At 37.0% G+C, this 15,280-nt stretch overlaps 1 protein-coding gene across 11 annotated transcripts in view; it reads left to right on the forward strand.

Moving 5' to 3' along the window:
- Positions 1–15,280, forward strand: part of Phf8 (PHD finger protein 8) — a 103,033-nt gene that overhangs the window by 53,792 nt on the left and 33,961 nt on the right. For all 11 annotated transcript variants that reach the window (XM_052170107.1, XM_052170103.1, XM_052170105.1 and 8 more), the window contains 4 exons: positions 8,652–8,830; positions 9,253–9,338; positions 9,992–10,125; positions 10,754–11,064. In XM_052170107.1, the coding sequence (XP_052026067.1) occupies positions 8,652–8,830; positions 9,253–9,338; positions 9,992–10,125; positions 10,754–11,064 (710 nt within the window). The remainder of the gene's footprint in view (positions 1–8,651; positions 8,831–9,252; positions 9,339–9,991; positions 10,126–10,753; positions 11,065–15,280) is intronic.

Genomic DNA, 15,280 nt, shown 5'->3' on the forward strand with positions numbered 1-15,280 from the left:
CTTTTATTGTTGAAATTAGTTTTCACTCTCCTGGTTTTTTTTTTCTTTTGTTATTCCAGATGAATTTGCAAATTGCTCTTTCTAACTCTATAAAGAAATGAGTTGGAATTTTGATGGGGATTGCATTGAACCTGTAGATTGCTTTCAGCAGGTTGGCCATTTTTACTATATTAATCCTGCCAATCCATGAGCATGGGAGATCTTTCCATCTTCTGAGATCTTTGATTTCTTTCTTCAGAGACTTGAAGTTCTTGTCAATACAGATTTGACTAGTTTAGTTAGAGTCATACCAAGGTATTTCATATTATTTGTGGCTATTGTGAAGGGTATTGTTTCCCTGATTTCTTTCTCAGCCTATTTATCCTTCGAGTAGAGGAAGGCCACCAATTTGTTTGAGTTAATTTTATGTGCAACCACTTTGCTAAAGTTATCAGGTTTAGGAGTTCTCTGGTGGAATTTTTGGGGTCACTTAAGTATACTATCATATCATCTACAAATAGTGATAATTTTACTTCTTCCTTTCTAATTTGTATCGCTTTGACCTCCTTATGTTGTCTAATCACTCTAGCTAGAACTTCAAGTACTATATTGAATAGATAGGGAAAGAGAGGGCAGCCTTCTCTAGTCCCTGATTTTAGTAGGATTGCTTCAAGTTTCTCTCCATTTAGTTTGATGTTCGTTATTAGTTTGCTGTATATTGTTTTTACTATGTTTAGGTATGGGCCTTGGATTCCTAATCTTTCCAAGACTTTTATCGTGAAGAGGTGTTGGATTTTGTAAAATGCTTTTCCAGCATCTAATGAAATGATCGTGTGGTTTTTTTTTCTTTGAGTTTGTTTATGAGTGGATTATGCTGATGGATTTCCTTATAATGAACCACCACTGCATCCCTGAGATGAAGCCTACTTGATGGTGATGGATGATGATTTTGATGTGTTCTTGGATTCGGTTTGCGAGAATTTTATTGAGTATTTTTGCATTGATATTCTTAAGGGAAATTGGTCTGAAGTTGCCCTTCTTTGTTGGATCTTTGTGTGGTTTAGGTATCAGGGTAATTGTGGCTTCATCGAAGGAATTGGGTAGTGTTCCTTCTGTTTCTATTTTGTGGAATAGTTTGGAAAGTATTGGTATTAGGCCTTCTTTGAAGGTCTGATAGAACTCTGCATCAAACCCATTGGCTTTTTTTGGTTGGGAGACTATTGATGACTGCTTCTATTTCATTAGGGGTTATGGGGCTGTTTAGATCGTTTATCTGATCCTGATTTAACCTTGGTATCTGTTATCTGTCTAGGAAATTTTCCATTTCATCTAGATTTTCCAGTTTTGTTGAGTAAATGCTTTTGTAGTAGGATCTGATGATTTTTTGGATTTCCTCAATTTCTGTTGATATATCTCCCTTTTCATTTCTGATTTTTGTTAATTTGGATACTATCTCTTTGTCCCCTGGTTAATGTGGCTAAGGGTTTATCCACCTTGTTGATTTTTCTCAGAGATCCAGTTCCTGGTTTTGTTGATTCATTGTATAGTTCTTTTTGTTTCTATTTGGTTGATTTCAGCTCTGAGTTTGATTATTTTCTTGCTTTTTCTAGGGCGTAGTTTCCCTCCTTGTATTGGAAGTTTCCATTTATTATCCTTTGAAGGGCTGGATTTGTGGAAAGATATTGTGTAAAGTTATTTTTGTCATGGAATATCTTGATTTTTCCATCTATGGTGATTGAGAGTTTTGCTGGGTATAGTAGTCTAGACTGACCTTTGTGTTCTCTTAGTGTCTGCATGACATCTGCCCAGGATCTTCTGGCTTTTTCATAGTCTCTGGTGAGAAGTCTGGTGTAATTCTTATAGGTCTGCCTTTATATGTTACTTGAACTTTTTCTCTTACTGCTTTTAGTATTCTTTCTTTGTTTTGTGCATTTGATGTTTTGATTATTATGTGACTGGAGGAATTTCTTTTCTGGTCCAGTCTGTTTGGAGTTCTGTAGGCTTTTTGTATGTTCATGGGCATCTCTTTCTTTAAATTAGGAATGTTTTCATCTACATTTTTGTTGAAGATATTTGCTGGCTCTTTAAGATGTAAATCCTCGCTCTCATCTATACCTATTATCCTTATGTTTGGTCTTCTCGTTGTGTCCTGGATTTTCTGGATGTTTTGGGTTAGGAGCTTTTTGCCCTTTGCATTTTCTTTGACTGCTGTGTCAATATTTTCTATTGTATCTTCAGTACCTGAGATTCTCTCTTCTAACTCTTATATTCTGTTGTTGATGCTTGCTTCTTTTGATTCCTGATTTATTTCCAAGGTTTTCTATCTCCAGGGTTGTCTTCCTTTGTGATTTCTTCATTGTTTGTACTTCCATTTTTAGATCCTGGATGGTTTTGTTCAGTTCCTTCACCTGTTGGTTGTGTTTTTCTATAGTTCTTTCAGGTACTTTTGTGCTTCCTCTTTAAGGGCTTCTACCTGTTTACCTGTGTTTTCCTGTATTTCTTTAAGGGAGTTATTTATGCTCTTCTTAAAGTCCTCTATCAGCATCATAAGATGTGATTTTAAATCTATATCTTGCATTTCCAGTGTGTTGGGGTGTCCAGGACTTGCTGTGGTGGGAGAACTGAATTCTGATGATGCCACATAGCCTTGCCTTTTATTGGTAGGGTTCTTGCCCATACCTTTTGCCATCTGGTTATCTCTGGCCTTAGTTGGCCTTGCTTTCTCTGGATGGAGTTTGTTCCTCCTGTGGGCTTGTAAGCCTCTGTCAGCACTCCTGGGAGACCAGCTCTCTTCTGTGGGATCTGTGTGCAGATGGCAATGGCAACTCGGCTCCCAGGTGCTGATGGTGACCAGAAGGCTCCTTTCCCAGCTGCTCCACTGATTGGTATGCCCAGTGAGCTCCTTGTGCTCCTAGCTGTTCCTCTCTGGATAGTTATTGAAGAGAACATGGGGCTCACACCTCTGGGCCCAGAAGTGAAAGTGCTGCTGGGAGATCTCTCTTGGCAGACTGTGCATGGAGGACTGTGGAGCCACCTGGCTCCCTGGTGCATATTGCAACAGGATGCAACTCTTGGTTTCTTTTATTCTTTGTATTGTTCTCTTAGTTTCTAATTGATTGATTTCAGCTCTCGGTTTAATTATTTCCTAATGTCAATTTGTCTTGGGTATGTTTGCTTCTTTTTGTTCTAGAGCTTTCAAGTGTACTGTTAAGTTGCTAGTATGAGAAATCTCTAATTTCTTTATGAAGGCACTTAGTGCTATGAATGTTCTTCTTAGTTCTGCTTTCTTTGTTTCCTATAAGTTTGGGTATATTGTCCCTTTTGTTGAATTCTAGAAAGTCTTTAATTTCTTTTTTTCTACTCTGACTCAGTGGTCTGAGTAGAAAGTTGTTTAGTTTCTCTGAGCATGTAGGCTTTTGTTGTTTAAATCCAGCTTTGGTTCATGTTAGTCTGATAAGATACAGGGGGTTATTTTAATTTTCTTCTTTCTGTTGAGGCTTGCTTTGTGACTGAGTATGTGGTCATTTTGGAGAATGTTCTGTGAGGGGCTGAGAAGAAGGTATATTCTTTTGTGTTTGGTTGAAATGTGCTGTAGATAACTGTTAGGTCCATTCAATTCATAACACCTGTAAGTTTCATTATTTCTCTCCTTAGTTTCTGTCTGGGTTCCATGTTCTTTTGTGAGATTGGGGTGTTGAAATCTCCCACTATTGATGTGTGCAGTTCTATGTGTGATTTAAGCTTTAGTAATGTTTCTTTTACAAATGTGGGTGCATTTGGGACATAGATACTCTGAAATGAGAAGTTATCTTGGTGAATTTTTCCTGTGGTGAGTATGAAGTGTCTTTCCCTATTTCTTTTAATTAATTTTGGTTGAAAGTCTATTTCATTAGATGTTGCTTCTTAGGTCTGTTTCTTAGAAAACCTTTTTTTCAAGCCCTTTATTCTAAGGTACTGTCTAACTTTTTTATATTATTATTGAAAAGGGAAGTAAAACCACTTTATAATAAAATTAAAGATTTACATGGAAAATATTTCAGATAAACACGTTAAAATTTACAATTTTCATGGAAAATTAAAGAGTAAAGTGGTAGACATGTAAAACATTGCTAAATTAATTGAAATATGGAATAGAAACATTTTATGATAGAATTGAAGATTTACATGGAAAATATTTCTGATAAAATTGTAGAAAAATGTAGAAAAGTATCTTAGAATTGAAGATTATCATGGAAAATTTTATATAGATCTAATAATGGTAGGCATAAAAGTATTCCTAAGTTGATTGAAAGTGGACTTATAAACATTTTCTGATAAATGTGAAGATTTACATGGAAAATATTTCTGATAAAATTGAAGAAATATATAGAAAAACATGTTCTAAGTTGATTGAAGGTGGAAATTATACACACACACACACAGACACCTTTAAAAGGGCAAGTAACTTATAAAAGCATACCTATCAGAATCACACCAGACTTCTCACCAGAGACGATGAAAGCTAGAAGATCCTGGGCAGACCTCATACCGACCCTAAGAGAACACAAATGCCAGCTAAGAGTACTATACCCAGTAAAAATCTCAATCATCATAGATGGAGAAACCAAGATATTCCATGATAAAATCAAATTTACATAATATCTTTCCACAAATCCAGCCCTACAAAGGATAATTGATGGAAAATGCCAACACAAGGAGAGAAACTACACCCTAGAAAAAGCAAGAAATTAATCTTCCAACAAACCCAAAAGAAGATAACCGCACAATAATAAAAATAACACCAAAAATAACAGGAAGCAACAATCACTATTCATTAATATCTCTTAACAACAATGGACTCAACTCCCCATTAAAAAGACATAGATTAATAAAATATTTCTCATGTAAATCTTCAGTTTTATCAGAAAATGTTTGTAATTTCCCTTTTAATTAATTTAGTAATGTTTTTATGTCTAACATTTTATCTGCATTATTTTTCATGATAATCTTCAATTTTAATGTCTTTCTATGTATTTCCTCTATTTTATCAGTAATGTTTTCAATGTACATCTTTGATTTTATCACAAATGTTTCAACTAATTAATGAGTTTGTTCCTCCTGTGGGCCTGTAAACCTGTGTCCTTACTCCTCTGAGCTCAAAAGTAAAAGCACTGCTGCGAGATCTCTCTCTCCTGGCAGGCTACGGAGTTTCCCGGCTCCCTGGTGTAAATGGCAGCTGGAAGACTTCTGTCCCAGCTGCTCCACTGATCTTAGGCCCTGTGTGCTCTTAGCCGGTCCCCTCCAGAGAGAAGGTGGAGATCTCACCTCTGTGCTCAGAAGTGATAGCGATACTGGGAGATCTCTCTTTCCTGGTGGGCTGTGCACAGAAGGCTGTGGAGTCTCCAGGCTCCCTGGTGCAAATGGCGGCAGGAAGACCCTGTCTATCTTTGTTATTAAGATGTGTTTCTTCTATTGTTCAGAAGACTAGATCCTGTGTTCACATACATTCTGTTACCCTGTATCTTTTTATTGGGGAAATTGAGTCCATTGATATTGTGAGATGTTAATGTTTAATATTAATTGTTTATTCCTATTATTTTGATGTTGGTAGTGTGTGTTTGTATGTGTATGTGTTTGTGTTTCTCTTCATTACTTATTAGTCATGTGTAGCTTTGGCATTGTTTCTCTCATTTTTAAACGACTTTATTAATTTACTATATATAAATACATTGTAGCTGTCTACACAGCTTCATACACTCCAGAAGAGAGGGGTCAGATCTTGTTATGGATGGTTGTGAGCCATCATGTGGTTGCTGGGATTTGAACTCAGGACCTTCAGAAGAGCAGTTGGTGCTCTTAACTGTTGAGCCATCTCGCCATCCCGCCATCCCTGTTTTTCTCATTTTAAAATATTTTTTTAAGATAGAGTCTCTTGTAATTCAAGCAGGCCACAATGTTACACTATAGCTGAAATTGACCTTTTCAATTCTTCTGCCTCTACCTTCCAAGTGCTAGGCATACAGAAGTGTACCACCATGCTAGGCTCATTGTATGTTTCTTTTTAAATGGTGTGTGTTTGTTTGTGTGTGTGTGTGTGTGTGTGTGTGTGTGTGTGTGTGTATGCGCACGCACATGCCTACTGATAGGCCAGAAGAGGGCATGTGGTCCCATGGAACTAAAGTATCTATAGAGTTAAAAGTTTTCAAGTGTACAGGGCAGAATTGTTGATTTTCAAGTATACAAGGCAATATTGTTGATTAAATAATCAGTAAGACTTCTAGAACTTACTCATACTACATAACTGCAACTCTGTACCTCTTAACCAATATCTGACCTATCTTACCTTATCCTTCATAACTACCTCTGTACTCTTTACTTATACAAATTTCTGTGTTTTTAATGGATCTGAGATAAAAATCAGATCATGCATCTTCTTTTTCTGTATGGTTTATTTTCACTTAGCAAGTTATCAAAACTAATCAGATTATTTTGTTTTGGACATAGATGCTTTCTTTGTTAGCCTAGGCGAACTTAAGATTCACCATTCTCCTGCCTTAGTCTTTGGTGTACTGGCATCATAGGTATGCCGCACCATATCTTACTCACTTTAATTTGGGTTTGGATTTTCCTATTGACTAATGGTATGGAATATGTTTTTTTGTGTGTCTGTGGTTATGGTTACTTGGAGAAATGTTTATTTGGTTCTTTTGTTTTTTTTTTTTCAAGTTAACTTAATTACTGACATCCTATTGACTATGTCTTTTGCCTTACAGAAGCTTTTCAGCTTCATGAGGTCCCATTTATCAATTCTTGATCTTAGAGCCTGAGCTGTTGGAGTTCTGTTGAGGAAAATTCCCCTGGTGACCATGAGTTCAAGGCTTTTCTTCACTTTTTCTTCTATTAGTTTCAGTGTGTCTGGTTTTATGTGGGGGTTCTTGATACACTTGGATTTGAGCTTAGTACATGGAGATATGAATGGGTCAATTTGCATTCTTTTACATGCTGACCACCAGTTGAGCCAGCACCATTTGTTGAAAAGGCTATCTTTTATCCACTGGATGGTTTTGGCTTCTTTGTCAAAGATCAAGTGACCACAGGTGTGTGGGTTCATTTCTGGGTCTTCAATTCTATTTCATTGATCTGCCTTCTTGTCACTGTATAAATACCATACAGTTTTAATCACTTTCTCTGTAGTATTGCTGATTCCCCCAGAAGATCTTTGTTTGCTCAGTCCTAGGTCACAAAGATATTTTCCTGTGCTTCCTTCTAGTAGTTTTATAGTTTGCTTTTTACATTTTCATCTTGATTCATTTTTATATCAGTTTTATATGTAATTGTTTATATATATTAATAAATACCCAGTTAACTCAGCATCCTTTGTTAAAAGAAATATCCTTTTCTCCTAATAATTGTCTTGGCACTTATGTCAAAAGTAAATTGATCATATTTAATTGTGTATTCTGGATTCTTAATTTTGTTCCATTTATCTACCTACATCCATTCTTTTATTTATTAGTTTAATTTTTAAGAGACATTGCCTTTATGTTTTTTTTTAAGACAGAGTTTCTGTATAGCTCTGGATGTCTTGGAACTCACTGTGTAGACCAGGCTAACCTCAAACTCAGAGATCTGCATGCTTCTGCCTCCTGAATACTGGGATTAAAGGTGTGAGTCACTACCGCCAGGGCACAGTGTCTTAGCACAGTGTCTTACCATATAATGCTGGCTGCCCTGGATCTTGCTACATAGATCAGGCACGCCTCAAACTCACTGAAATCTGCCTGCCTCTGCTTCCAAAGCAGATTAAAGGCATACGCCTACATGCCCAGCATATATATTTATTCTTATGCCAGTCTCATACTACCTTGATTAACTTTACCAGTTGTGAAACTAAGTCGTTTAATTAACTTTAGCGTTGTCGTTTTTTTAAAGAAGTATTACCTATTTTAGGCCCTTCCTTTACATTTCATTTTTTATTTTTTTTTGGTTTTTCAAGACTAAGTTTCATTTTTTTGACAGTACCATACATATACATAATGCATTTGTTGGTTTTAAGAACAGTTGATTACTTATTTTTGTAGTAATTTTTGAGAATTTAATTTTAATATGATCACCTAAACAAGACCTGTGTGATGGCCACCACAATTGTCATCCCAACATGAATAAGGGCAGTCACACAAGATCTCAAGTGTAGCTGAACAGCTATAGGCAAGAATTATTCTTCTCCAGGAATAAGGCCCCTAATAGGTTATTCAGTCCCATGAGACCATACCTAAATACCTGAACATACAAGCAACACTGGAACCCTAAACACCTAAACATATAAACAGCACTATAATGATTAGTAGGCTGTATTTACGTGTGTATGTGTGTGTGTGTGTGTGTGTGTGTAAGTTATTATTGTAATATAAGCAACACTAAGAGGTTATGAATTTGAGATGGAGTAGGGGAACATGAAAGAGGGGCTTAGTGGAAATGATGTAAATATGGTATTCATGTACGTGCCAAATTTTACAAAAATAAGCAGTGCACTTTGAGAAATACATTGCATAATAACTTAGGGGAGAATTACCTTTGGGGTAAGTAATGGGTAGGGATTGAGGGATTTGCATATGTTAAGCATGCATTCTACCATTAATTCATTCATTAACCCTACCATGACTCATTTCATGGTCTTGTTCTCATTTTTCTAGTACAAAGAGAGTGAAGAGCCTATCCAAGACTCGGAGAGCCAAAATTGCAAAGAAGGTAGACAATGCAAGACTGGTAGCAGAACAGGTCTTGGGAAATGAATTTGACATGGATTCAGATGATGAGCTACAAATTGATGAGAGATTGGGAAAGGAAAAGGCGAACCTGTTAATAAGATCAAGTATGTTTCTGTTTTATTCACATTTGTTTTAGGTTTGAACTCGATGGCTTTTGAATTTACCAAGCTCTTTAATCTTTACAAGATTACAGGGTATTGTTGTTTTTTTTTTTCAGTTAATTCCTCATCTTTTTGAATTATTTGTTGGTGGCCATTACTTCAGAGAAAAATGCATTTTTTGTTTGGTTGGTTTTGGTTTTATGACAGAGTTTCTCTGTAGCCCTGGCTGTCCTGGAACCCACTCTGTAGACCATGCTGGCCTCGAACTCAGATATGTATCTTTCTCTACCTCCCAAATGCTAGGATTAAAGGTGTGCACCACAGCCACCCATTGGAAATTATATTCTTATTGTGCTTCCTTTGAGTGTTTGACTCAGATGCATCATAACCTTAGCCTCATACTAATATATTGCATTGTACTTTAGAATTTCCCCGGAAGTTGCCCCGTGCAAAACCTTGCTCTGACCCCAACCGAATTCGTGAACCTGGAGAAGTTGAGTTTGACATTGAGGTAGGAGTGTGTCCTGGATCTGACAAAGGGACAAACATAATTTTAATTTCTGAAATATAAGATGAATACTGAATGCTAGGCTGGGTATATTCTTCATTGTAGAGTATTTGCTTAGCCTGTGCAAAGCCTTGGTTTTTTGGATTTGGCTTTTCGAGACAGGGTTTTTCTGTGTAGCCCTGACTGTCCTGGATCTTACTCTTTAGATCAGGCTGGCCTCGAACTCAGAAATCCGTCTGCCTCTGCCTCCCAGAGTGCTGGGATTACAGGTGTGCCCCACCATCGTCCGGCTTGTTCAAAGCCTTGGATTCAATATCTGTCATACAAAAAGATCAAATTGTGACCAGCATATAAATGGAAGATTATAATTTAGTTAAAATATTTTAAAATATTAAAATAAAGGGCAGTATTACTTAGGGAAGAGAGTATCTAATTTGAAGTTTATGATATGTCTCTTCACACATTTTTTTTTACTTCATTGTTTCCTAGATTGCTCGTCTGTCAAAGATGCTATAAAGCTTAAAATGGAATGATAAATGTACTGCATAATAGATGGTCTGCATATAGGATGTTAGGGACTCACACTGTCAACCCTGTTTTGGAAACTTACCAGATGTGCCCTGTACAACTGAGGCAGTTTGTTCTTTCCTTAACAGGAGGACTATACAACAGATGAGGACATGGTGGAAGAGGTTGAAAGCAAGCTTGGGAATGGGAGTGGAGCTGGTGGAATTCTTGATCTACTTAAGGCCAGCAGGCAGGTGGGGGGACCTGACTATGCTGCCCTCACGTGAGTAATCTTCATTTTCTAGAATATCAAAAGAGTATCACCCTAAGGGCTAGGCTAGATAATTATTTGTTGAGCATTTTTATTTGTTTTTTGTATTTGAGACATGGTCTCTTTATTTAGCCCAGGAACTCCTAGTACTTTTTGCCTTGCCTCCAAGTGAGTGCTGATATTACAGGCATGTACCACCATGTCCATTACTGAACCAAGTAAACAAATAATTAACAAGGATATGCATGCTGAAAGAATAATGTGAATGTAAAAACTGGCCTTAGAATCTTCAGAGCTGACAGTGACAGGATAGAACTCGAGGAAGAATTGACTTGAGGAAGAATCAATTTTAAGTACTTTGGAAATGGGCCAGAGAGAATCATAGAAAGAAAAAGAAAATCATGTAGCATAGATGGAGAAAAGAGTATTCTGTGTCACCTCATTGTTTGTGTTTAGAGAGACTTGGGGCAAAACTAGCTTTTCATGAAAACAGATTTTAGTATTATCTTCATTCTTAAGCAAGTATGGTTCTCTCCTTTGTAACATTTTGATTGCCATAGCTATTCTTCTTGAGTGTTCTGACAATTGGTTTCTTCTGGCTACAATAACTTCCCCAGTGTTTCTCCTTTGTCCTTTGCAGTGAGGCCCCAGCCTCCCCCAGCACTCAAGAGGCCATCCAGGGCATGTTGTGTATGGCCAACCTGCAGTCCTCATCATCCTCACCAGCTACCTCCAGTCTGCAGGCTTGGTGGACCGGAGGGCAAGACCGAAGCAGTGGGAGCTCCAGCAGTGGTCTGGGCACGGTGTCTAGTAGTCCTGCTTCCCAGCGCACCCCAGGGAAGCGGCCCATCAAGAGGCCAGCATACTGGAAAAATGAGAGTGAAGAGGAGGAGAATGCCAGTCTCGACGAGCAAGACAGCTTGGGAGCATGCTTCAAGGATGCTGAGTATAGTAAGAACATGTTAGAATATGAGACTAGATCAAGTGTTCCCTTTAGCCCAATCTCATTCCTAACTCTAAGCCTGTAATGAACACAGGTCTCAACCTTAAGCTAGATACTCATTTTGTTTTGAGCCATGTTTTCTTGCTCTGTAAAATGGCAGTTATCTGTATCCCCATAAGTTGCTGTAAAAATTAGAGATTATGCTTATACCCAGCATTAGGCCCTTAGTGCCTTACTCCATTGTAGTATAGTTCTCTTATAATTCTTATAATTAGCTGTCATCTGGTTTTGGTACTATTTATGTTTCACTTCAGCAAACTCATTTTCTCTCTTGCTTATTTGACTGTTATTATTTGTATTTTTAATGTTCTATGTTAATCAGTTCATTTCTTGCAAAGCTATATACCATCAGCTCTCCATAGCCAAACATTCCATATCCATTGTTTCATCCATAGATCAAAGTGTGTGGAAAAAAATTACATCTCTATTCATCATGTACAGTCTCTTCTTTCCATTTTCCTCTAACTTGTGTAGTACAACATTTTACATTCAAAGTAAATAATGAAGGGCATGGAGTGTATACAAATACAATAATATTTTATATAAGGAACTTAAGCACACAAGAGTTTTGGTTGATGAAGGAGGACATTCTGAATTCAGTTCCACTAAAGTATCGATGGAAAACTGAAATGATCTTCATACAACTTTACATATATAAGAAATAAGTCCTAAAATATGATGACTTTAGAATAATATAATGAATAAAGCACTGGTTTATATAATTAGGTAACAATAATGTTGATTTCTTTTTTACTGTTTTCAAACTTATATAAATGTAATTTTCATTGACTGAGAAAGCCAAAACTCCTTAGACCTGATACTTTTCTTTCTGAGCATATTTTCTTTTTATTGTGTTCGTGCAACTTACATGTAAACATATAGTGTATAATTTTGTTTAATGGATGTGGCTGTACAGTTTTGCTTAGATATCTTTCAATATCAGTACATGGAGATCTGCTTCAATGCATACAGGTTTGGTTACTGCAAACTATTCTGTAGCATCAAAATGTTTATTCCTTTCTCCATTTGACATTTAGATTGTTCTTAAGGTTATTTTTTTATTGCATTGAAAATCCTTGCAATAATCTCTTATGTCTATTTTGCCAGGAAATGTCTCTCTAGAATAGGAAAACTTGTTGAGTTGAAGATTGTATACAAAATACATATCGATAGTGTCATACTATGTTTCAAAAGGATCAGTTTATGAATAGTATATGAGAAATACCTTTTTCCTTACATTCTTATAGTCAGTGGATATTATGAGCCATTTAAGTTCTATAAAGGTAGTGCTTGCTTCTTTGTTTTATATATTTGTTGACCCTTTGTTCACTTTCTCTGAGCTGTTCATTCTTTCAGTTATTTTTCTTTTTAAAAATTTTTCTTGTGGATTTGTAGTTCTTTTCTTTGATCATTATAATCTTCTTCTCCTTTTTTTTCAATACAGAGTTTCTCTGTGTAGCTCTGACTGTCCTAGATAGAACTCATGTTGTAGACCAGGCAGCGTGGCCTTGAACTCAGATCCACCTGCCTCTGTCTCCTTAGTGCTGGGATTAAAGGTATATGCTACCACTACCTGGCTTCCGTTTATGACTTTTTATACTTGTTGTTAGGTTATTTTTTATATTTTCTGGATATGCTAATATTTTCTTCCCTTTTTTGTTAGAGAAGAACATTGTGTACTTTTTTCTCATGTCTGTACAGGCCTCATATAGTTGAGATCTTTTGGAGAGAAGACAGAAGAGTAGATGCAAGAAGTGGATAGAGTATTTTTCTAGTCTTTGCTACTGTAGTTCCAGACTCCTAACTATCTCCTTGCCTCATTTTTTTTTTTAATTTTTTTATTCGATATAATTTATTTACATTTCAAATGATTTCCCCTTTTCTAGCCCCCCCTCCCCGAAAGTCCCGTAAGCCCCCTTCTCTTCCCCTGTCCTCCCTCCAACCCCTTCCCAGTTCCCCGTTCTGGTTTTGCCGAATACTGTTTCACTGAGTCTTTCCAGAACCAGGGACCACTCCTCCTTTCTTCTTGTATCTCATTTGATGTGTGGATTATGTTTTGGGTATTCCAGCTTTCTAGGTTAATAACCACTTATTAGTGAGTGCATACCATGATTCACCTTTTGAGTCTGGGTTACCTCACTTAGTATGATGTTCTCTAGCTCCATCCATTTGCCTAAGAATTTCATGAATTCATTGTTTCTAATGGCTGAATAGTACTCCATTGTGTAGATATACCACATTTTTTGCATCCACTCTTCTGTTGAGGGATACCTGGGTTCTTTCCAGCATCTGGCAATTATAAATAGGGCTGCTATGAACATAGTAGAGCATGTATCCTTATTACATGGTGGGGAATCCTCTGGATATATGCCCAGGAGTGGTATAGCAGGATCTTCTGGAAGTGAGGTGCCCAGTTTTCGGAGGAACCGCCAGACTGCTTTCCAGAGTGGTTGTACCAATTTGCAACCCCACCAGCAGTGGAGGAGTGTTCCTCTTTCTCCACACCCTCTCCAACACCTGCTGTCTCCTGAATTTTTAATCTTAGCCATTCTGACTGGTGTAAGATGAAATCTTAGGGTTGTTTTGATTTGCATTTCCCAATGACTAATGAAGTTGAGCATTTTTTAAGATGCTTCTCCGCCATCCGAAGTTCTTCAGGTGAGAATTCTTTGTTTAACTCTGTACCCCATTTTTAATAGGGTTGTTCGGTTTTCTGGAGTCTAACTTCTTGAGTTCTTTATATATATTGGATATTAGCCCTCTATCTGATGTAGGATTGGTGAAGATCTTTTCCCAATTTGTTGGTTGCCGATCTGTCCTCTTGATGGTGTCCTTTGCCTTACAGAAACTCTGTAACCTTATGAGGTCCCATTTGTCAATTCTTGCTCTTAGAGCATACGCTATTGGTGTTCTGTTCAGAAACTTTCTCCCTGTACCGATGTCCTCAAGGGTCTTCCCCAGTTTCTTTTCTATTAGCTTCAGAGTGTCTCTTGCCTCATTTTTTTCTGTTTGCTCTTTTCTGTGCATCATAGTATCATAGTCAAGTGACCTCCTTACAAGAAGATTGCAATATTGCTCTTTTTGAGGCAGGTTTTATTAAATAACCCAAGGTAGCCTCAAACTTGTGATCCTCCTAACACACAGTCCACATCTAAACTGCAAGCAGAAGACAGAGGATTGCACAAATCTGTTGAAACCTCAAAGCCTATCCTCAGTGACACACCTCCCCTAACAAGGTGATACCTCCCATTCCTTCCCAACAGTTCTACTAATTGGTGACAAAACATTCAAATAGGTATATACAGGGCATTCTTATCCAAACTACCACAGAAATCTGATAAGATTTCTTCCCATTCTGTAGGTTGCCTCATTACTCAATTACTCATTCAAGCAAACAGTGTTTGTTGTAAACACTGTTTGGTATCATGAGGTCCCAATTATTAATTGTTGGTCTTAATGCCTATACTATCTTGGTCTTGTTCAGAAAGTCCTTTCCTATGCCAGTGAGTTCAAACACACACTCCCTCATATCTACTCTATTAGGATCAGGGTAACAGGCCTTATGTTAAGTTTCTAAATCCATTTGAAGTTGACTTTTGTGCAACATAAAAGATGACTATCAAGACTCATTCTTCTACAGGTAGCTATCTAGTTTGTCTACAGCTGTCTTTTCTCTTGAGTATTAGTGGATTCTTTAGCAAACCTCAGGTGTGTTTATTTGTGAATCTGCAATTTAATCAGTTGATCAATGAGTCTATAGTATGATATGAAATGGGATTGTGATAGCTCTAAAACTTTTGTTGTTATTCAGCACTTTTTGGCTCTCCTGAGACTTCTGTGTTTCCCTTATGAAATTTAAGATTGTTTTGCAATTTCTTTGAAGAATTGTATTAGAATTTTGATGGTGATTTTATTGAATCTGTAGCTTGCTTTTTGGCAAGAAGGCTGTTTTCACAATACTAATTCTGCCAATCCATGAACATGGGAAGTTTTTACATCTTCTGTTGTCTCTTTCAGTTTTTCTTTTCAATGTCTTAATGTTTTGATTATACAAAATTTCACTTCTTTTGAGTATTCCAAGATACTTCTGAGGTAGTGTGAAAGGTATTATATCTCTGAATTCTTTCTCAGTACGTCTGTCGTTTATATATAGGAAGACTTGAT

The sequence above is a fragment of the Apodemus sylvaticus genome, chromosome X (genome assembly GCF_947179515.1).
Source record: "Apodemus sylvaticus chromosome X, mApoSyl1.1, whole genome shotgun sequence".
NCBI classification, from domain to species: domain Eukaryota; kingdom Metazoa; phylum Chordata; class Mammalia; order Rodentia; family Muridae; genus Apodemus; species Apodemus sylvaticus.